Source organism: Myxine glutinosa, chromosome 11 (genome assembly GCF_964187855.1).
Source record: "Myxine glutinosa chromosome 11, kmMyxGlut1.1, whole genome shotgun sequence".
In the NCBI taxonomy this organism is placed as follows: domain Eukaryota; kingdom Metazoa; phylum Chordata; class Myxini; order Myxiniformes; family Myxinidae; genus Myxine; species Myxine glutinosa.
This window is the reverse complement of record NC_136271.1, coordinates 71,661,233-71,685,558: the sequence shown is the minus strand read 5'-3', so window position 1 is coordinate 71,685,558 and position 24,326 is coordinate 71,661,233. Positions and strand designations below refer to the sequence as shown.

The 24,326-nt window shown below is 41.6% G+C and overlaps 2 protein-coding genes across 6 annotated transcripts in view; one reads left to right on the top strand and one right to left on the bottom strand.

Moving 5' to 3' along the window:
- Positions 1 to 24,326, top strand: part of LOC137436754 (syntenin-1) — an 881,728-nt gene that overhangs the window by 290,529 nt on the left and 566,873 nt on the right. The gene's annotated exons all lie outside the window — the stretch shown is intronic.
- LOC137431027 (uncharacterized) overlaps positions 2,870 to 24,326 on the bottom strand; it is a 64,819-nt gene continuing 43,362 nt past the window's right edge. The window contains exons 2-6 of the mRNA XM_078786788.1: positions 12,590 to 12,756; positions 12,294 to 12,488; positions 5,092 to 5,143; positions 4,634 to 4,981; positions 2,870 to 3,734 (exon numbers count right to left, since the gene is read on the bottom strand). Of these exons, the coding sequence (XP_078642914.1) occupies positions 3,571 to 3,734; positions 4,634 to 4,981; positions 5,092 to 5,143; positions 12,294 to 12,488; positions 12,590 to 12,756 (926 nt within the window). The 3' untranslated portion in view covers positions 2,870 to 3,570. The remainder of the gene's footprint in view (positions 3,735 to 4,633; positions 4,982 to 5,091; positions 5,144 to 12,293; positions 12,489 to 12,589; positions 12,757 to 24,326) is intronic.

Below are 24,326 nucleotides of genomic sequence, written 5' to 3'. Positions count from 1 at the left end.
GAAAGGGAAAGTCAAGCCCATCAAAACTCTGGAGACGATGCCAAGGATTGTACCAGCTCTTGGAAGACTGAGGAATTCATGGAACATGCCACAAGACCTGATAACTGAGCTTGAAGAGGTCGCATGTGCAGTGTATAGCAAAACAAGGTTGGGAGAAGGGGACGATTTGAGACTGTTCAAGATCAGGGAGAACCCTTGAACGCAATGCTCAATGTTGGCATGGAAACCTTGACACCATGCAGGAAATGCTTGGAAAAACACCTCAAAAACATGTGTTTGTGGTTTATAATATACTAGGAACGGTACCCACCCTACGGGCGGGGCTTCAATTGGGAGGCCCAAATGAAAAGGTAAAATATCAGAAATTGAAAGCTTTTTTATTTTAAACAATTTATATAAACATCCGTTAAATCATATCACACACAAATCATCAAAATCTAAACAGTATTTGTAGAATTTCAATAAAAGTCACATCACTGTTCATATCGGTAAATATTATTCCATCGTGTTTGGAAAAACTGAAAAATTGGGAAAATTAAAAAAAAAAATTGGAAAACAATATAGCAGATTTTACTCCAGGGGATCCCAGGATTACCCACCCAAAATTTCGTTGCGATCGGTTCAGCCGTTTTTTCGGTACCTGGGAACGGCCAGACGGACGGACAGACGGACAGACATTTGGTGAATTGTAGTAAGATTACAAGCCCGGCTACGCCGCTGTTAGACTTTTCGTCTTGTTTAATTAAGCATTAATTACCAAAGTACAAAATGAAAATGGTTTCAATACCTTATTTGATAATTGTTCTTTGTAATACAATGTATAGCTTGTATTGTTCTATATAATACAATTCATAGTTTGTATTGATATTAATAACACAATGCATAGCTTGTATTGTTCTATATAATATAATTCATAGTTTGTGTTGATATTAATAACACAATGTATAGCTTGTATTGTTCTATATTGTTGCGGATATGAGGACTGTATATTTTTTTTGATTGTGTGGTTTGTTATTGTTATTATTGTTGTTCTGTGCCTCCTGCCTCCGGAGCTGTGTAAAGATCAAAAGGGCGTCCCATAGTCCACAAGCATACACGTCAGCCAATCATAGAATATCCATGTTCGATAGTTATATTTTATTCTGTGTTTTAGGATAAGGCTGTGTCTCCCATTAATAAAAATACTCCATTGCACCAGTGAAAGAGAATAGATCCCCTTTCATTCCCATCCCCAAAATCCCCATTTCCGTCACATCCCCTTTCGTCATTGCCGAGCCTCGATTGCCAATATTACATCCCCTCTCGTCATTGCTGAGCCCTCGATTCCCAATCACCTCCCCTCCAATATCTCCAATCCAATATCCAAGAATCCTCCAAATCCGTCATCGAGGGCGGAGCGAGAGGGTCGCGCGACCAACCAGGGCCGAGGTGAGGACCCCGATGGGCGTGTCCAGAAGGCCGGCGGCTTGATCGCGAGAGGCGCTAAAGAGACGCGCGCGCAAGTGACCAGAAGGAGGGAGAGTCAGTCAGTGGAGTCGGTGGTCAGTTGGTTGCGTTGGTTGCGGTGAGGAGTCGGTGGTGGTGGTCAGTGGTTGCGTTGGTTGCAGTGAGGAGTCGGTGGTAAAGAGGGAGTGGACCAAGAAAGAGTTGAGGGTTTGGACCAGACGAGCCAGACAAGACACCAGGGAAAGCAGCGGAGGCAGCAGCAGCAGCACCCAACAGCCACTTGGGGCCTGAACGGCGGTTTTGAGCAGGGCCGCAAAGGAACGGCGGCTGCTAAACGCGCCGATAGTGCTGCAGGAACCCCTTGGACCTTCCTCTCCCTTCAGCCATCCACCTGCCTTTCCACCCTTCTTGTGTACGTGAGTTTGTTTTGTTTGTCTGTCCCTGGGTTAGTTAAGTCTGTATAAGCTAGTATTTGCACTGTGTCACCTGCGTCTTATGTGCCTGTAAATAAACGTGACTGCTTGCTTTTTGCTTATGTGTGTAAATAGTAAATAAATTTAGTAGTATTTCCAACCTTTTTGTCTTCGTTTTCCTCTTTGCATTGCGTCGTTTTCGTCTTTTCCCTCATCGAGCAGCTGCGGCGCGATACGGCCAAAGTCTGGGTGAATCGGGTGAGTTTTGTTAGGTCGCGGTCTTACACCACCGCTCGGTCTATAACATCTGTCCGCGACCCGTAACAACATAATGCAATTTATAGTTTGTATTGATATTAATAACACAATGTATAGCTTGTATTGTTCGATATATAATACAATTCATAGTTTGTATTGATATTAATAACGCAATGCATAGCTTGTATTGTTCTATATAATACAATTCATAGTTTGTGTTGATATTAATAACACAATGTATAGCTTGTATTGTTCTATATAATGCAATTTATAGTTTGTATTGATATTAATAACACAATGTATAGCTTGTATTGTTCCATATAATGCAATTTATAGTTTGTATTGATATTAATAACACAATGTACAGCTTGTATTGTTCTATATAATGCAATTTATAGTCTGTATTGATATTAATAACACAATGTATAGCTTGTATTGTTCAATATAATGCAATTTATAGTTTGTATTGATATTAATAACACAATATATAGCTTGTATTGTTCCATATAATGCAATTTATAGTTTGTATTGATATTAATAACACAATGTATAGCTTGTATTGTTCTATATAATGCAATTTATAGTTTGTATTGATATTAATAACACAATGTATAGCTTGTATTGTTCTATATAATGCAATTTATAGTTTGTATTGATATTAATAGCACAATGTACAGCTTGTATTTTTCCAAATCGTACAATGTTGGTTTGTGGATGTGCATTTGACCTTAAATTGTTTTCCATCTGCACGCTGCAACCCACAAACATGTCCTTTATTATTACAAAAAGAAATAATACCTGAAAACAATCAACAATTTCACAACGAAAGAGCAAATAGAGCTGAAGCATAATTCCCACAAGTTTCATATCAAACTAGAACGGCACTCGCTAGAGCGCATACCTCCGCCAGGCTGAACAGTTTACTTTTTGTATCCCAATGATAGACCGGGTCTGGATTCGGACCTGAACCCAAATCTAATCTGCTTGTTCTCGTTACCGAATCAACTCGTCCACCATGTTTAGTCATAACTCGTCCATAACTTTTCAAAATATCCTGTGAAGTATCGTTTTTGGCCCCATCTCTCAATTGTGAAGAATCACTTTAAAAATTGTACTGTTCAAATCCAGATCTTCACCAAAATCGAATCATTTCATCCTCGTCACATACGCCACCTCTCTGCCAAATTTCGTCCGAATACATCCACAACTCTTTTAGATATTTTGTTCACAGACAGACAGACATACAAACAAACAAACAGACAGACAGACAGGGGTGAAAACATAACCTCCATCCATCTTCACGGGCGGAGGTGAGAAGTATCATGTTTGTGTTGATGTTTTAACAACTACTTCCTGAACATTCATAAAAACAAATGTCTTCTCATTAAAAAAACACACATATGGAGAGATGGAAAAACATTGATGACTTTGTGATCACATCTTAAAGATGTTTCTACAAACATTCTTCACGATAACGTTTAGCAAGGAAAACAACCATGGTGAATGGGAAGAGAGCGAGAACATTGATGGTGATTGCTGCAATGAGAGCAGGTCCGCATCCGGAGAATGGTGATGGGTCGTTGGTCTCTTCCACCGTTGTGGATCCGTTTTGGTTTCCTATAATCAGAAAACCCATCAGGATAACAATCATGGAAGATGCGATAACTAAACCAAGGATAAACTGCACTAAATGGTAAATCAATGGTAATAATAAAACACCATACCTGTTCAACTTGTTACCAAATAAACAATTATTACCTGATATTATTCATCTTAGAAAAAATATTGTTCACTCCCAAAATACTTCGCTATCAGGACTTCTCATTTTAAACAAGAAAAAGAGCAATCAGAGATTGCAAACCCTCGCCAGGATGTATTTTCAGTGGTTTTTAAGGCTTTAGTGTGAAACAAATATGGGGGCCAAACCACGTGACCGATGACGTCATCATTATTTGTTTTCTAAACTAATTTCTTCCTTGATGCTCAAGAAATTTCATCTTGATTGGATGAAGTTTTGTACTTGTCGAATTATGACGTCATAATGGAAGCACCGATGACATCATCATCAACATATTTTATTCCCCATGGAGAGTTCTTTACAATGAGCCATGTCTCAATTTTTTCTATTCAGCACTTTCGGAGATATGGAGGTGCAAAGTTTTTCGGTTTTTCCAAGATGGCGGCCGAACCACGTGACCTATGACGTCATAATTATCATCAAAAAATTCTACAGGTGGAGTTGCCCTATGGTGAAAATTTCCTGTCAATCGGACCAAGTGTTGCAGAGAAAATTATATTTATTCTGTGCAGACAGACAGACAGACAGACAGACAAACAAACGGACTCAAATGCAATACCCGCTCCTCTGGCGAGGGTAACTAGGAAAAGGAAATTATAAGAGAGAGAGAAGGTGTTGCCACTTTCAGGGTAATTATGAACAAAGATGGTTTCTTATAATGAAGAACCTTAATAGAGCATGATCACTGGGTGGTAATGATCAGCGAGTTACATCTTACCAGGTGTGAATGAAAGCACAGAGAGGACCTGCTGTCTCCATGTTCCATCCTCTCCGGGACCAATCAGGCACCAGTATCTCTCGAGTTCATCCCTCGGTACACCAAATGGAGGCAGCAAGCAGTGGGAGCTTTCTGGACAGGAATCCTGTCCAGGTTCCAGCACTGTATAGTTTTTCTGTTCACTCTTCCCCAGACAGGAGGTAAGGATGTCTGCCTTTGTTCCGGCCACTGCGATCACCCGGTTGTGGCCTTCAGTACTTCGAAACATCCACAGCAGTGAGAACTTGTTACTGTTTGGCTTTTGTATCTCACAAGAGAGGAGAGGAATTCCCCTGAGAGGGTTGGGAACTACAATGGGAAACAAGGAAATTACAATCGTTATTTCCACCAATAACATCTTTCCCAAAATGCTTTGAAAAACGGCATCAAATTCCCGAATGAGAATCCACAAAACGCACCGGTTGGTTTCTTCGGTTCTCTGTCATCCAAAGGGTCACATGACCTGGGAATCTGAAATTAAATAATAGAGAGGGAGCAACAACACCCAGATGTGGTGAAGTGATGGAAAATACAAGTTATTGATATTGTAAAAGGCAAACAAGAATTAGTACATGAAACAGATTCGGTTTCTCCTCTCCCTCTCCCATCTGTCCTTCTCCAGCACCACCGGTTGAACTGTTTACAAAACCCGCACCCTCTCCAAACCGAATGTTTACATTGCTCCGAGGATGTACACTGCCTATAGAAAGTCTACACCCCCTTTCTAATTTTTCATCTTTTGTTGCCTCTCAGCCTGGAATGAAAATGCATTAAATCAGACCTTTTCCTCCTTCATTTACACATCGTACCCCAGAACTTCCAAGTCAAAAACGAATTCCACAAATTTCAGAAAATTAATTAAAAATGCAAAATTCGAATATCTTCGTTGGACAAGTGTCCACCCCTATAATAGCAATTGTAAATTATCTGAGATGTAACAAATCAACTTCAAAATCACACACCAAGTTAATTGCCTTCCACCTGTGTTAAATTGCAGTGATTCTGATTATTTCAGAATAAAATCCGCTGTTCCTGTCGGTTTCCTTTGCTGAGTTGTGCATTTTACAGCCCAGTTTTTGTTGTGGTGAGCAGGGGGCAAGGGAGGGGTGCTTTGGTGTCTACCTTGAGCACCTTGAGAGCTTTGTTGTGTTTGTCCTGCGTGTTTTTCTTTATTTTCCTGTCTTGTCTGCATGTTATTTTCCTTTCTTGACCTTGTTTGTCCTGCGTGTTTTTCTTTATTTTCCCGTCTTGTCTGCATGTTATTTTCCTTTCTTGTCTGCATGTTATTTTCCTTTCTTGTCTGCATGTTATTTTCCTTTCTTGTCTGCATGTTATTTTCCTTTCTTGACCTTGTTTGTCCTGCGTGTTTTTCTTTATTTTCCTGTGTTGTCTGCATGTTATTTTCCTTTCTTGACCTTGTTTGTCCTGCGTGTTTTTCTTTCTTTTCCTGTCTTGTCTGCATGTTATTTTCCTTGCTTGACCTTGTTTGTCCTGCGTGTTTTTCTTTATTTTCCTGTCTTGTCTGCATGTTAATTTCCTATCTTGACCTTGTTTGTCCTGCGTGTTTTTCTTTATTTTCTTGTCTTGTCTGCATGTTATTTTCCTTTCTTGACCTTGTTTGTCCGTGTTTTTCTTTATTTTCCTGTCTTGTCTGCATGTTATTTTCCTTTCTTGACCTTGTTTGTCCTGCGTGTTTTTCTTTATTTTCCTGTCTTGTCTGCATGTGATTTTCCTTGCTTGACCTTGTTTGTCCTGCGTGTTTTTCTTTATTTCCCCGTATTATCTGCATGTTATTTTCCTTTCTTGACCTTGTTTGTCCTGCGTGTTTTTCTTTATTTTCCTGTCTTGTCTGCATGTTATTTTCCTTTCTTGACCTTGTTTGTCCGTGTTTTTCTTTATTTTCCTGTCTTGTCTGCAAGTTATTTTCCTTTCTTGACCTTGTTTGTCCTGCGTGTTTTTCTTTATTTTCCTGTCTTGTCTGCATGTTATTTTCCTTTCTTGACCTTGTTTGTCCTGCGTATTTTTATTTATTTTCCCGTCTTGTCTGCATGTTATTTTCCTTTCTTGACCTTGTTTGTCCGTGTTTTTCTTTATTTTCCTGTCTTGTCTGCATGTTATTTTCCTTTCTTGACCTTGTTTGTCCTGCGTGTTTTTCTTTATTTTCCCGACTTGTCTGCATGTTATTTTCCTTTCTTGACCTTGTTTGTCCTGCGTATTTTTATTTATTTTCCCGTCTTGTCTGCATGCTATTTTCCTTTCTTGACCTTGTTTGTCCTGTGTGTTTTTCATTATTTTCCTGTCTTGTCTGCATGTTATTTTCCTTTCTTGAACTTGTTTGTCCTGCGTGTTTTTCTTTATTTTCCTGTTTTGTCTGCATGTTATTTTCCTTTCTCGACCTTGTTTGTCCTGTGTGTTTTTCTTTATTTTCCTGTCTTGTCTGCATGTGATTTTCCTTGCTTGACCTTGTTTGTCCTGCGTGTTTTTCTTTATTTCCCCGTCTTGTCTGCATGTTATTTTTCTTTCTTGACGTTGTTTGTCCTGCGTGTTTTTCTTTATTTTCCTGTCTTGTCTGCATGTTATTTTCCTTTCTTGACCTTGTTTGTCCTGTGTGTTTTTCTTTATTTTCCTGTCTTGTCTGCATGTGATTTTCCTTGCTTGACCTTGTTTGTCCTGCGTGTTTTTCTTTATTTCCCCGTCTTGTCTGCATGTCATTTTCCTTTCTTGACCTTGTTTGTCCTGCGTGTTTTTCTTTATTTTCCTGTCTTGTCTGCATGTTATTTTCCTTTCTTGACCTTGTTTGTCCTGCGTGTTTTTCTTTATTTTCCCGACTTGTCTGCATGTTATTTTCCTTTCTTGACCTTGTTTGTCCTGCGTGTTTTTCTTTATTTTCCTGTCTTGTCTGCATGTTATTTTCCTTTCTTGACCTTGTTTGTCCGTGTTTTTCTTTATTTTCCTGTCTTGTCTGCATGTTATTTTCCTTTCTTGACCTTGTTTGTCCTGCGTGTTTTTCTTTATTTTCCTGTCTTGTCTGCATGTTATTTTCCTTGCTTGACCTTGTTTGTCCTGCGTGTTTTTCTTTATTTCCCCGTATTATCTGCATGTTATTTTCCTTTCTTGACCTTGTTTGTCCTGCGTGTTTTTCTTTATTTTCCTGTCTTGTCTGCATGTTATTTTCCTTTCTTGACCTTGTTTGTCCGTGTTTTTCTTTATTTTCCTGTCTTGTCTGCATGTTATTTTCCTTTCTTGAACTTGTTTGTCCTGCGTGTTTTTCTTTATTTTCCTGTCTTGTCTGCATGTTATTTTCCTTTCTTGACCTTCTTTGTCCTGCGTATTTTTATTTATTTTCCCGTCTTGTCTGCATGTTATTTTCCTTTCTTGACCTTGTTTGTCCATGTTTTTCTTTATTTTCCTGTCTTGTCTGCATGTTATTTTCCTTTCTTGACCTTGTTTGTCCTGCGTGTTTTTCTTTATTTTCCCGACTTGTCTGCATGTTATTTTCCTTTCTTGACCTTGTTTGTCCTGCATATTTTTATTTATTTTCCCGTCTTGTCTGCATGCTATTTTCCTTTCTTGACCTTGTTTGTCCTGTGTGTTTTTCATTATTTTCCTGTCTTGTCTGCATGTTATTTTCCTTTCTTGAACTTGTTTGTCCTGCGTGTTTTTCTTTATTTTCCTGTTTTGTCTGCATGTTATTTTCCTTTCTTGACCTTGTTTGTCCTGCGTGTTTTTCTTTATTTTCCTGTCTTGTCTGCATGTGATTTTCCTTGCTTGACCTTGTTTGTCCTGCGTGTTTTTCTTTATTTCCCCGTCTTGTCTGCATGTTATTTTTCTTTCTTGACGTTGTTTGTCCTGCGTGTTTTTCTTTATTTTCCTGTCTTGTCTGCATGTTATTTTCCTTTCTTGACCTTGTTTGTCCTGCGTGTTTTTCTTTATTTTCCTGTCTTGTCTGCATGTGATTTTCCTTGCTTGACCTTGTTTGTCCTGCGTGTTTTTCTTTATTTCCCCGTCTTGTCTGCATGTCATTTTCCTTTCTTGACCTTGTTTGTCCTGCGTGTTTTTCTTTATTTTCCTGTCTTGTCTGCATGTTATTTTCCTTTCTTGACCTTGTTTGTCCTGCGTGTTTTTCTTTATTTTCCCGACTTGTCTGCATGTTATTTTCCTTTCTTGACCTTGTTTGTCCTGCATATTTTTATTTATTTTCCCGTCTTGTCTGCATGTTATTTTCCTTTCTTGACCTTGTTTGTCCTGCGTGTTTTTCTTTATTTTCCTGTCTTGTCTGCATGTTATTTTCCTTTCTTGACCTTATTTGTCCTACGTTTTCGTTAGTCTCTCCTTTCCTGCTTTTCCCTGGCCTTCCTCCTGTTTGGCGCCTCACCCTCCAGACAGGTAGGTAGCCCTGCGCCTCCATCTCCCCCACCCGTCATTCCCAGTGTTGTCCCCTGCTCCTCCATAGGACTCCGGCATGGCGAGCAGGCGTCATAACTGTCTCAGGTTCAAATATATAAAGGAGGGACCCGTTCTGCCAGGTGAGGTATTTGGTTGGACGGTTTTGTTGGAAGCGCTGGAGTTCAAGGCTGAGGAGTTTTATTGCCTCATCTCCTTGGCCCGTGGGCTTGATGTGTCTTTCCAGTCTTCTGGAAGACATGTCGAGTTTTGGGTGAGGTGAACTGCTGCTCGGTCAGCTGGGTCTCTGGATCAGGAGACTGATCAGAGAGGCCACTAGGAGGCCAATGGCAACTTGGAAAGAGCTACAGGCCTTTACGGCAAAGGCTATTCACTGTGTGTATGTGACAACAATATTCCAAGCACTCCACAAGTCTGGCTTGTACGGTAGGGTGGGAAGAAGGAAGCCATTACTCAAAAAAGCCCACCTTGAGTCCTGTTTGAGGTATGCAAAAAACAACTCCAGAGATTCTGAAGCCAAGTGGCAAAACATGTTGTCGTCTGACGAAACCAAGATGGAACTTTTTGTCCGAAATGGAAAATGTTACGTTTGGTACAAACACAACACAGCACACCCAAAGAACACCATCCTTCTGTCTCCACTATCAATCTCATCTCCGCTAATTTGTTTGCCAGCTCGTCTTCCAATCTTTGCTGGTCTTCATCATCCTCACCTTCCTCTTCACCTCTCTGTTCCCCTCCGTCCTTCTGCCTGTTGTCATGTGCCATTCTCGTTTTCATCCCCTCCAACTGTGTAGGTGTTTCCACCAAATTGTCCACAGCATGGATAGACTACGAAAAGCTTTTGGTAGTGTCCCACATTCATGGATGATAAAATGCAGGCAGGTGTGCAAGATCAACCCCCAAATAATCAAACTGATTGAGAAAGCAATGGAACACTGAAATACAGTAACACATTGATATTACAGCATTCGGAAGGAAATATTGAAATACCAGGAGTGAAGATGCGATGCCCCCCCCCCCTCCACATTATAGTGATTCTGTGTCTCCTCCCCCTCTGTCTCACCTCGCCTTCCCTGGGTCCCCAGTGACGCTTCGCATTCCAAACCCTTGCTTCGTCACGAAGCCCTTCCCTGCGATCCATTGTGGTCTCTTTGCCACCATCGCTCAGTCCAGCCTGACGAGTGTTCGGCTCCCATCCTGTTCTGGCCTTCACTGCTGTCTCTTTTATTTTATTTTAATTTAGGAATGTATTTGCTGTTAACGCAACTCTTTCTAATTTGTTGGATGTTGCCGTCTTTGCTCTGGTGGTCAATCTGGTCTTCAGCTGGTCCATGAATCTAGATCCCCTACCGGCCAACCCTCACTGTTCTTGTCTTGAATAGACTTTACAGTCGTAAATGGCATCCTTCTCCTCCATGTTCCAACATTCGTTTTTAAGGTTCTTTAGTAGAGCTCAATCTTTTTTTTTGACACAGGAACCCTCTTGGCTGGGTCCAAATACCTGTCCCCTTGTGAGTTGGTCTTCTCAGTAGAGGAGGTGCAGGCTTCTTTATTTTGAGCGAGTATTCTGGCTGCTCGGTGCGGCCGCAGAGACTAAGTACAAGGGGCTGTGTCCCATAATTCCTTTTATTCTACTTTATTTCCAACACACGTTTCGTTTGTCGAAAAGTGTTCCCTTCCCCACCTGCTCCAAGGTGCGTCGGTGACAATGTTTCACCTGCCCGGTTTCGTTGAAGACTTTTCCCTTCCCCTGCCCTTCATCGGTTCATCGGGAGAAGCTCCTCACCTTGGGAGTTATGATCGTTCGAGGATGCACGCAGCACGTCCGATACACGATCAACCTCAAGGTCTTTCGGAGTTGCAGGTCTCCAAGGTGTGTGTGTGTGTGTGTGTGTGTGTGTCAGTTCCATTACGAAAAAAAAATTAAAAATAACAAAAAAGTAATTACGATCTTTACACAGTGATTCATTCATCTCTATATAATTCCAGCAATCTCTGTGTGTGTGTGTGTGTGTGTGTGTGTGTGTGTGTGTGTGTGTCTGTCTGTCTGTCTGTCTGTCTGTCTGTGTGTCTGTGTGTCTGTATGCGACCGCTGTTTCTCGACAACTACCGGTCCGATATACTTGAAACTTGCCAGGTATATTGCTGGGGACCCGAGGATGTGCCTTTTCAAGGTTTGAAATTAATCGGACAAGTGGTTCCCAAGGTATGGTCACCGTACTCGCAAGCCGTTCGCTTTGGCTTTGCGAATGGACCAAACCATTTCATGTAAATAGAGGGGGGGGGGGGGGGTTCTGTGGTCGTTACTGCCACGTGGTTTCAAAGTTTTTTTTTGTTGTTGTTGTTATTGTTGTTGTTATTGTTGTTGTTCTCTTCTCTTTTCTTTGTTTGTCCTTGCGAAAAGACAAAATACGTTTGCGATAATTGAATAATTGGCCATTAAAACTAAATTGCGAATAATCGTAATTCTGGCACGTGGTTTCAGTGTTTTTTTTTTTTTTACATTTTTTTTTTTTTTTGCATGCACGTACGGGCAAGCACGTACGGGCAAGCACGCCCTAGTCTCTATATAATTCCAGCAATCTCTCTCTGTGTGTGTGTGTGTGTGTGTGTGTGTGTGTGTCTGTGTGTCTGTGTGTCTGTGTGTCTGTATGCGACCGCTGTTTCTCGACAACTACCGGTCCGATATACTTGAAACTTGCCAGGTGTATTGCTGGGGACCCGAGGATGTGCCTTTTCAAGGTTTGAAATTAATCGGACAAGTGGTTCCCAAGGGGTGGTCACCGTACTCGCAAGCCGTTCGCTTTGGCTTTGCGAATGGACCAAACCATTTCATGTAAATAGAGGGGGGGGGGGGGTTCTGTGGTCGTTACTGCCACGTGGTTTCAAAGTTTTTTTTGTTGTTGTTGTTGTTGTTGTTTTCTCTTTTCTTTGTTTGTCCTTGCGAAAAGACAAAATACGTTTGCGATAATTGAATAATTGGCCATTAAAACTAAATTGCGAATAATCGTAATTCTGGCACGTGGTTTCAAAGTGTTTTTTTTTTTTTTTACATTTTTTTTTTTTTTTGCACGCACGTACGGGCAAGCACGCCCTAGTTTTCTAAATTCACTTCATTCATGACGGTAGAGGGGATTGAGAAACACGTGATCTTGGGAGAGGAAGTTAAAAGATCGAGATTACATTTGGTATTTGTGGAATAATGTAAGATTACCTGGGGATAGAGGGTTTTAGGATCGTTTCTATAAATCCAACACGAACAGGTAAATGTTTGTTCGAGTCCGGAGAATGTTTCGGTGATTCTGATGTTCTCGAGTAACCAGCTGGAATGATATCCACTCCCATCGTGCCGGATTGTTACATTTTCCAGGTTCCCCAGGAAAAGGGACCGCACAGTGAAAAGATCTACCTGTTGAAACACGTGTACAGCAGGTAACATCTCACCTGGTCGGGCATTAACATGTTTATTAATATTCTATCTACCTTGTTAAAGTGTGTGTGAATAATTACCTGACCCGCTTCAATAGGATTGTGATATGTTGAATGTTTAAGATGATGAGATCTCAAACACTTCAATCCTCCACAGATCGTGATATAAACGTTGGCACCTGTGCCAGCCCAATAAACATTTCCTGTTTTGATGTAAATCTTGTAATCCTTCGACTCCTGGGGGGAATCTGATAGAAATCGCACATCGTTAATATCCCGGATGTTAAACATGGTGTTCAATGTTATTTTTACTTTAATAAACAATCAGGACGAGCTTACTATGGATAACCAGCTTACAATGTATAACAAGCTTACTATGTATAACCAACTTACTATGTATAACGAGCTTACTATGTATAACGAGCTTACTATGTATAACGAGCTTACTATGTATAACCAGCTTACTATGTATAACGAGCTTACTATGTATAATGAGCTTACTATGTATGACGACCTTACTATGTATAACGACCTTACTATGTATAACGAGCTTACTATGTATAACGAGCCTACTATGTATAACGAGCTTACTTTGTATGACCAGCTTACTATGTATAACGAGCTTACTATGTATAACGAGCCTACTATGTATAACGAGCTTACTTTGTATGACCAGCTTACTATGTATAACGAGCTTACTATGTATAACGAGCTTACTATGTATAACGACCTTACTATGTATAACGAGCTTACTATGTATAACGAGCTTACTATGTATAACGAGCTTACTATGTATAACGAGCTTACTATGTATAACGACCTTACTATGTATAACGAGCTTACTATGTATAACGACCTTACTATGTATAACGAGCTTACTATGTATAACGAGCCTACTATGTATAACGAGCTTACTTTGTATGACCAGCTTACTATGTATAACGAGCTTACTATGTATAACGAGCTTACTATGTATAACGAGCTGACAACCTTACTACCGAAAGATGGTGCAACATAGAAACTGTGGGTAAACATCCAAACAACGTCCCAATAGCCATACACCTCCTGGACCCACACACCAAGCATGTTTGGAACATGGTAAGTTCTATCACGTGAACCGGGTATTTATCATCCCCAAAGTAAATGGACATGTGATCGCCATATTGGTTTCCTTCATAAGGAAACCTGTTCCGAAATGCTGCACCACATGGTGCCCTTTACCAGCACAAGGTGCCCTTCAGTTATATTAAATGGTAATTCTGATCATGTGTCACACTTATTTACACCTTCATTCACCCATAAGCATAAACCACTCACAGCGATTCCTCTGGTATTGAAAAAGGTGGAAAAACATAAAAAATCTAACAAAATAAACATGTTTTTTTTTGGTTGCAATGTACCTGTACTATTTATTAATTTATTAATTACCATCGAGTATTTAATTTCAGTGAAATGTACTTTATTTAATTTCACGAAAGTGAATCCAATTGATCTGTTTCTCAATTAATAATTTATCCTGTAATTAGTTTCGCATATTCATGTTGAACAGGTTCGTATTTTAACCAAACACGATTTGAACCTGGATAATTTGGATACGCTGGATAACCTGGATACGCTGGATACCCTGGATACCCTGGATACCCTGGATAATCTGGATATGCTGGATACGCTGGATACGCTGGATACGCTGGATACCCTGGATACCCTGGATACCCTGAATAACCTGGATAATCTGGATACCCTGGATACCCTGGATACCCTGGATACGCTGGATACGCTGGATACGCTGGATACGCTGGATAACCTGGATACGCTGGATAACCTGGATACGCTGGATACCCTGGATACCCTGAATAACCTGGATACGCTGGATAATCTGGATACGCTGGATACCCTGGATACGCTGGATACCCTGGATATGCTGGATAACCTGGATACGCTGGATACCCTGGATACGCTGGATAACCTGGACACGTTGGATATCCTGAATAACCTGGATACCCTGTATAACCTGGATACCCTGGACACCTTGGATATCCTGAATAACCTGGATACCCTGGACACATTGGATATCCTGAATAACCTGGATACCCTGGATATCCTGAATAACCTGGATAACCTGGATACGCTGGATAACCTGGATGCGGTTTAAACTAGAGTCCCGATATTGTAGGAATCTCGAGTGTGAACTTAAGAATACCGAGGCCATGCTTCAGCCGAGACCACAAGGTGTGTATACCATCCCATCCATTACCATCGATGACACCACTCAAAGTTGTCGGTAAGTTCTGCTACCTTGGAGGTGTCCTCTCTCAAAATGCAATGATTAACGAAGAAGTAACGTGTGTTCTTTGGAAGATTGGCATATCACCTTTAGCATGGACGTGGCATTCACCTGGACACCAAGATCAGTGTCTATCGTGCCGTTTTCTTATCGACACTCCTGTACGGACGCTAATCTTGGACACCTTAATCATGACCATATCAAACATCTTGGTCAATTCCATATGCGAAGCCGACGCAAGCTTCTAGGCATCACCTGGCGAGGTAATGTACCGAACACCACGACCGGATCCAATGAATTGAGTATTTCCTGATACAAGCCTAGCTTCGCTGGTCAGGACACCTCACACACATGGAAGACCATGGAATACCAAGAGCTCTTTCTTTGGTCAACTTAAATTTGGTAAACGGTCACGTGGTGGACAAAAAGTGCGAGAGGCTGATTTGAAGGACATAGCGCCGAGCAGATTGCGTGGAGGAGTTGATAATAAACTGCATATCTTCGAGATTATGACTGAAGAGTGCGCAGTCATCGAAAAGTAGATCATGGAGCAGCATTTCCGTGATTCTGGACTTGGCCTTCAGATGCTGCAAATTAAAGGCACTTCCGTCAGTGCGAAACTGGATCATCAACACCCTCCTCTCCCCTCCCCTCCCCTCCCCTTCCCTTCCCCTTCCCCTCCCCTCCCCTTCCCCTCCCTGGGTGCAATAGTTGAAGGTATTATGAAACAGAGGAAAACACAATGCTTAAATAATAGGGGAACTAGGACACAGCCTTGCTTTGTGCGATTAGTAACAGGAAAGGAAGTAGGAGAGGGAGGGGGGAGTTGAGGGGAGAGGGAGGGGAAAGATAGATTACATATACATCCTTTGGGTGGGGGGGGGGGCTTTGAAAAGCCCCTCCGTTTTGGGGAAGGGAAGGGGGAAGGGAAGGACCAAAAAATTTCCCATGCAAATAGTGCTTCATAACCTCAGTGTTGCACAGGTAAAAAAGGTCATTGTAATACCCTCTGCCACCATCACCAGGTGGCACTACACGGTACACATTTACGCCCCTCTCCTGGTCCCCCACAGCCCCGGATGAGGCCACGGCCACATAGCCTATGTTACCCCCCTGCCAAAGTTGTATTTGTATTTGTACCCCGAGTAAAGTATAAAAGTGTTTGTAGCTGGAGTACCTGGCGTTGCTCAAGCGAAAAAGAAACATTAACATATTTGAAATGAGAGAAAATATAATGAAAAAGCAATTACATCCACATCAGAATCCATCACAAATTCATCATTTTACCTTTTTGTTGATTTTTTGCTGGTGAATCACGTTCATCACGTTTCTGAGTTATGTATGATGACGTTCAGGAAGAAGAAGAAGCCTTCCCACCAACTTTGACAACTTCCGGAATAGTTTGATTATTTGTGTTCAAATGTTGTATAGATTTAGATGAAGATTTATTCATGTGAATGTGTACTTGTATATAACTGTCATTAATCAAAAAGGCTTTGGCACTACAGAGCGATTTTTAAAAAAAATCCAAAAAACGCACTTTAAAATAAATAAATAAATGTTTTGCCTAAAACACTCCCTGACACTCACTGATGAACCTCTGAAAGTTTGACCAAGATCCGTTCAGCCATCTGAGAAAAATGGCGACCCACACACAGACACACACAGACAAACAATGGCTCTCTTATATAGTAAATTACATCACAACAATACTTACTCCTCTTAAATGTTATACAGTTTGATTATTTCCTTTCTACGAACACACCTTACTTATTGGTCTCGCCTAAACGGGTTCCGAGACCATTGCAACGCCCCTGCTTGTCTATCTGTTTGTGTATGTCTGTGTCCACATCTTTATATTTTCACTTTTATTTTATTATTATCTGTAAGTGCTTGTCCGATTGATACAAAACTTTAATCACAGAAGGGAATCACCATGGAGAATATTTTATTTATAACTCCAGGTCACATGGCATGACAGCCATATTGGATTCAAGGAAAAAATATTTGACATTTTCTCTGAAACGGCTCAACTAAAAAGATTGAAACTTGGCATGTCATCAACTCCCCATGTGGTATGCATGGTGATAACTATGACATAATTGGTTAAGTGGTATTCCAGCCATTTTTTTTTTTTTGTATACAAGATCGAGGCTCGTTTAAGAACCAGCATATCAAACACACTGTTGCGGATTTGGGGTATGGCACTCCCGTTACCAAGGGGGGGTTAATCCCCTTGTCTTTTACACTGGCCGTCTCCGATCCTGGAAACTATGACATCACTTCCGGTCGGTAGTAGCCAGGGTCATTGGTCAATGAAGTCCCAAATACCTGCGTACTAAGACCGGCCGTAAGCGAGGAGATAATTTCCACCCGAGCCGCAGCGTTAATGGATACGCCGAGCGAAGCGAGCTGCGACTCGGGCCGTTAACAAAAGACTAACCCGATTCTGAGCGGTTCTGATCGTGCTACAGTTACCCAATGGAGAAATCATGAAAGCGATCGGATGAGAGGAAACCAGAAGGTAAGGAAGAACAAATATAATTTACTAGCGGGGTCACCCGTGGGAATCCCACGGGCATGGATGTGTGTGACATTTCGACATATTGAGTTAGATGCTGCACCTGCACATTCAGTTATATAAAATGGTTACTGGCAATAATTGATCACATCCACAAATGATGTAATCCACACAATTTATGTACTTTACATAACGTTAATAGGAATACATACATGCCCGTGTAGATGGGAAATACAGTTTGTTTGAAAGAAATCACAAATATCAGAAGAAAGTTTTAAAAATTTAGAACTATTCTCACTCAGAGTTAAACAACACCGTAATATTATGCGGTTGCTTCAACGTTTTCGTTGAATTATATGTCATCATTGTGAGATTTTTTTGGAATTTTTTTTTTTGAAATGAGATTTTTAGGCAAAACGGCAAAAAAGCATCAGAACAGCTGTGAAACAACATCAAAACAGCAGTGAAAAAGCATCAAAACAACAGTGGAAAGCGTCAAAACAGCAGTGAAAAAGCATCAAAACAGCTGAAAAAGCATCAAAACAGCAGTGAAAAAGCATCAAAACAGCAGTGAAAAAGCATCAGAACAGCTGTGAAAAAACAGCACTGAAAAAGCATCAAAACAGCAGTGAAAAAGCATCAAAACAGCAGTAAAAAGCATCAAAACAGCAACAATAGTCCGGTGATTTTTCAATCACCGCAACTAAATGTGTCGGAGTAATTAACTATTTTCCTTCGTGACCTCCTTTTGTTGCCTGAATGGTGTCACTGCAGGACCTCCGGGTAAACAACATTACGGGTGAAGATTCCACTGCGGCCATCAATTTTTCCCTGTTGGCCATTACTGACTACCTTTACCTTGACATCCTCAAATCGTTTAGCACGCGACAATGCAACATATAATTGGCCATGGCTGAAGACGGGTTCTGGTAGGTAAATCCCAACTTTGTGTAATGTTTGACCTTGACTCTTGTTTATTGAGAAAGAGAATGCCACACGAACTGGAAATTGATGGCGTTTGAGTACAAATGGTAGTGTTGTATCGGAAGGTGCAATACTAATCCTGGGTAAAAATGTGCGTGTTCCTTTGTGACTGCCAGAAATTATTTCTCCATCTATTATGTTTGGCAACAATCTTTTAACAACCAATCTTGCACCATTGCACAGTCCCTGTTTCGGATCAAAGTTACGGAGTAACATGATGACAGCACCATCTTTGAGACGAAGTTTGTGCAATGGCATTCCAGAAGGAGTTAATTGATTTAGGAATTCCATAGGATAATTTAGTGCCTCTTCAGGGTCATCACAGACAATGGAATCAGCGCTGAAGTACGTCTTTTCTTCCCCAGGAAATGCATCCAGTATCTCATCGTTGATCACAAATGTGGATTCATTCTTTGGACACAACACGGCTCGTTGTGCCAGCGCATCATAGTTTGAATGGATTTCGTTCAAATTACCAAAAACAGCCTCTGCTAAAGACATGTTGTCTTCTACACAGATACGATCAGGCAGTCGTATTAAATCTGAGTCAGGAATTGTTTCCACAGTCCCATTTCCAACCGACAGTAACCATTTTGAGAATTCTTCGTCATCATTAGCTCTCATGTTTGATTTTAAGTTCAGCAGTTTGAACTTTGGCCACAACTTGCTACGCTTGATGCATGTGGCGATGATTGCTGCAGGTGCAGCGCGAGGTACAACGGGCAAAACCTGCCTGAAGTCCCCACCAAGAAGTAAGACCTTTCCACCAAAAGGAATGTTGTTGCTGGTTACATCCCGGAGACATCGATCAACAGCCGCTAAAGCATATGCTGGAGCCATAGGTGCTTCATCCCAAATGAATAGGTTGGCCTTCCTTAGAGTATCTGCATCTTTACTCGTAGGTGATATGTTGCATGTGGAGTTTTCCAAAATGGGCACTGGCAATTTAAATCGATGGTGCGATGTACGGCCCCCTGCTAGCAATGTTGCTGCAATGCCCGAGTACGCCATTGGAAGAACCAAACGACACTGGCCTTGCAAGATGTGCAGAAGCGTATTATAGAGAAAGGTCTTGCCACTTCCGCTCGGTCCATCAACGAAAAACAACTGGTTGCCTGTGTACTGGTCCCTACAATGAACTGTAGGACCTCATCTACAATTTTGATTTGGTCATCATTTAGTAGTTGTCTGTTGTTTTCACCTTTTTCATGTTCATCTCCCGGTACATACTGATAATCATCGCTCGAAAGATCTTCAACAGTGTCTGGAGGTACTGGTAACTGAAATGCTTCCAAGGTCTGTCCATGTCTCAGGAGGAAGGACTGTATTTCTCGCAATGCCATGAAAATACTTTGTTCCAAGATATGGCCGCTGTGCACAAAATCTTCGCAAAGGTCGTTTTTATATTTTTCCCACAGTGCCGACGTGTCTGTTGGTGTGCAGAATATGCATAGGGTTGCAAAAAGAGATCTCAATTGTTGTGGCATGGCAAAGATAACTCCATCAGCTAAGGACCTGTCCCATTCTGTATCATCTTCTGTTAAATGTAATTTCCTGGCTGCATCCTTGTATGTTTCACAAACTGCTCCATCTACGGTTCTGAGATCTTCAAATGATGTTTTACCAGGGCAGTGCAGCAGGAGTACACGAAGATGAAAGCGCTCAATGTCCATAGGGCTTGCCGAAACCATGCGTCCGATAACCTTGTTGCCGCCCCGGCGTCGAAGTTTCCATGTCTTTCGTCCATCTTCAAATACGTAATATTTTGGAATGTCATGGTACAGATAACTTCGTGCCTCAGGGTCTCTCAGGTTTAACTGAAACCAAGCTGTAAGTGTTGTACCCCTATGTCGTACAATGGCTTCTTCCTCGTTACCATCCCTGAACACAACAGTCTGCAATTCAGGTAAGTGTACCGCAAGTCTGGTGATGGAATGGGACTGTTTGTGCATTTCAAATTCCATCAATCTCCATGCTGCCTCTGGGGCACTGACATATCTACAGTCCAAATAGGTCTTTATTTCGTCCACCTCCACTCTCCCGCGCTCTCGAATTTCGATGCTGGCACAGTCATGTCCCTTGTACACATATTTAAATAAGTACTTTATACTCTTTATGCTTGCGCAAACCTCAATGTTGATGTGTGCTCTGTACTTCTTCAGTAAATAAGCATTGAATGGGACGACATATTGGCAATCAACATCGGTTCCATGAACGGTTATGGTGGGTCCATTTGGGGGACGCTTGTAAAGGGCATAGCCATCTATGCTCGCAAGTGTCTCTGCAGCATACGCTTTTGGAAAGCCTTTACTGCACACTCCATCTTTCACACAAATCGAATGGCGATTTAAATTGCCACACGGACCATGTATCATGTGAGACTTCACCAAGGAATGGATCTCTGGTGACTCATTTGAATTAGGAATTTGTGCGGAAACAATTCTGTCAATGTCTTCAGCGGTACAAATTTTATCTTCTTGGCACAGCATGAGTAATATGTGGGCATGCGGTAGGCCACGCTTCTGATACTCGACGACGTAGAGAAATGCACGTACTTTGCCCAACACGTGCTTCTTCGTTATATCGTCGATTAACTCTTTTAATTTCAGATGAAACACGCGTGCCACTAAATCTGGTCTGCCTTCAGCTCGTTGGTGTTGGCCGATGTTTTCTTGTATCTCTGTCCATTTTGGATTACACGTGAACGTGATGAAAAGATCTGGTTTTCCGAATTTGCGAACAATGGCCATAGCATCTTGGTAGTTCTGCTGCATAGCTCTGGGACTCCCTGCAAAACTCGACGGCAAAATGACGATACGACCGACAGGACGTTGGTTATCAGCAGCAACGTTCTGGACGTGGTCCAGTAGTCCTCTGTATTCCATGGCTCTAAGGGTTTCCTGATTTTGTTTGAAGTATTGCAGTCGATTTGCTTCTGCCTTGCAATATCCGTCGACAACATACTGCTGGAACAATTTCCCCGAAGAATGGATAGTGCTGAATTCATTTCGAATAGCCAGTCGGTAGGCATAGAATTCACGATGAGTTACCTTGTTTCGAACCGCAGTCTGTCGCTGGTGAGGCATGTTTATCATCCATCCAGGCTCGCCATGTGGAAAGAGAATGGGATATGTCATGGGATCAATGTGAGAGGAAAGTGGAGAGAGATTGTGTAAGCCCTGGTCATGCAAATGAACCTGGAAATCCCTGTTTGCAGGTGGTTCACCATCTTGTCCACTAACGAAGACAGCAGCAATTTCATCAGCAGTTGGTATGTTATAACGTCTTTGGTCGTCTGCACACAGTCGACGAAAATGCATTTCCAAGGTAGAAGGGAGGCGATCTTCAAGGACAGCTTTCCTGATTTCTTCCTGTTCACGCTCGAACATAGTCTTGTAACATGTGACATAAGGATTAACGGCAGATAGTATGTTGTGCAGTTCTGCCATCAATTCTTGCAAACATCTGTGATTCTCAGGTCGATTCATACGTTCCTTTGTAGCTTGAGCTGTATCCAAAATAAATAATTGTGCAAATTGTGCTTGTTCATGTACATGTGATGGATGTAATGGACCACAGCGATGGTAAATTTGACCGTGGATTTTGAAACAGTATGGTCCATTTCCTGGAGGAGATGAGATCTGAGCACCCATTGATGCAAAAGCTAATGCCGAATTGTAATTCCGGATATTGTCTCGGAAGTTGCGACATTTTCCATCGTCACCCTGATAAAGTTGTTGCAGTCGAGCAGGTACGGCAAATAGTGGAGGCAATTTAACTTTTCCCTTGGAACAACACAGTGTAAATCCATCCCCTTGTCCTGTTGATTCATTTGTGAAATGGTGTGCAGAACAGTACACACATGGTGACGTCATTGGACCGCATTTATGCTCTTGAACAATATTATCGGATACTTCGGCCGGATTCATTATGGCTGCGGTTGTATATGTTTGCTGAGCACTCCAACGTCTTTGTTGCTCAGCATGCCGTGCGAGTCTGTGTTGGCGTTCATCGACGGTCTCGTTCTCGCACCTCATCGTTGTTGCAGCAGCATCCTGTGCGAGTCTGTGTTCACGTTCGTCGAGGGTCTCGTTCTCCCTCCTCATCGTTGTTGCAGCAGCATCCTGTGCGAGTCTGTGTTCACGTTCGTCGAGGGTCTCGTTCTCCCTCCTCATCGTTGTTGCAGCAGCATCCTGTGCGAGTCTGTGTTCACGTTCGTCGAGGGTCTCGTTCTCCCTCCTCATCGTTGTTGCAGCAGCATCCTGTGCGAGTCTGTGTTCACGTTCGTCGAGGGTCTCGTTCTCCCTCCTCATCGTTGTTGCAGCAGCATCCTGTGCGAGTCTGTGTTCACGTTCGTCGAGGGTCTCGTTCTCCATCCTCATCGTTGTTGCAGCAGCATCCTGTGCGAGTCTGTGTTCACGTTCGTCGAGGGTCTCGTTCTCCCTCCTCATCGTTGTTGCAGCAGCATCCTGTGCGAGTCGGTGTTCACGTTCCTCAACTGTCTCGTTCTCCTGTCTCATTCGTTTTCTTGCTGCAACCTGTTCAAGTCTGCATTGACGTTCGTCGACGGACTCGTTCTCCCGTCTCATTCGTTTTCTGGCTGCATCCTGTTCAAGTCTGCATTGACGTTCGACGACGGACTCGTTCGCCCTTCTCATTCGTTTTCTAGCTGCATCCTGTTCAGGTCTGCATTCTTCATCCATTTTGGAAATGGAAGTTTCCACGCACCGCATGAATTGTCACGATCCTCAATAGGAAGTGTCTCATAATTATCAAATGACAAATGGCAAGTAAATTACATTGTGAAAATTTAATATTTCAAATAGACCTATTTAAAGTGTATGCGCAAATAACTAATAAATAAAAAAACGAAGAAATATGTCTCGGTAATTTCCTGAACTCGGTAATTTCTCGGTAATTTTACTTCCGGCTAAAAATGTTGAATGAAATAAAAACGAAGAAATATATGTCGTTTTGTGACGACTGTCACCAAAGGTAAACGGTGAATTCACTCGGTTTATTCGGTTCGGCTCGGTTTAAAGAAAAAGCGATAATGTCGAAATGTTGACGTCTGTGTCATGTTGGGCGGTGTATGATACTTGTTGGCTGTTGGGCGGTGATATGGTGTATTTTTAAAAATATATCTCTGCGTTTTCCCGCGTTGCTGACACCGAGTCTAAAACCATGATGGTGAGTTATATTGGAGATAAAGGCGTGAGAGAGACTCAATGGCCTTGAAGTTACAGGCATTTGAGAATTCATTTCGTTCTATAAACGGCAACTTTCATCGGATTTTCTTCTCGTTTTTTTTCAACCGAGTCTAAAACTATGTTAGCGACTGTGAAAAATGAAATGATATATCGAATTTAAAATAGATATCGACACATTGCCGTCGGTGTCATGTTGGGCGGTGTATGATACACCATGACGCGATTTTAAAAAATATATCTCTGCATTTTCCCGCGTGTGTGGAATGTTTGTGGAAAATCAAAGATTTCAAATAAACCTATTTAAAGTGTATGCGCACATAACTAATAAAAAAAACGAAGAAATATCTCTCGGTAATTTCCTGAAACATATTTTACTTCCGGCTAATATGTTGAATGAAATAAAAACGAAGAAATATATGTCGGCATCATTGTTGACGTTTTTGTGACGACTATCATCAAACGAAATAGTAATATATCATAACGGAAAAGCAAAAGCGAATTTTTAATATATATCGACACATTGCCGGCGGTGTCATGTTGGGCGGTGTATGATACACCATGACGCGATTTTAAAAAATATATCTCTGCATTTTCCCGCGTGTGTGGATTGTTCTCAATTATTGCTGACACCGAGTCTAAAAGTAAAACCATCGATAAAAATGAAATCATATGGTGAGTTAGATTGGAGATAAAGGCGTGAGAGAGACTCAATGGCCTTGAAGTTACAGGCCTTTGAGAATTCATTTCGTTCTATAAACGGCAACTTTCATCGGATTTTCTTCCCGTTTTTTTTCAACCGAGTCTAAAACTATGTTAGCG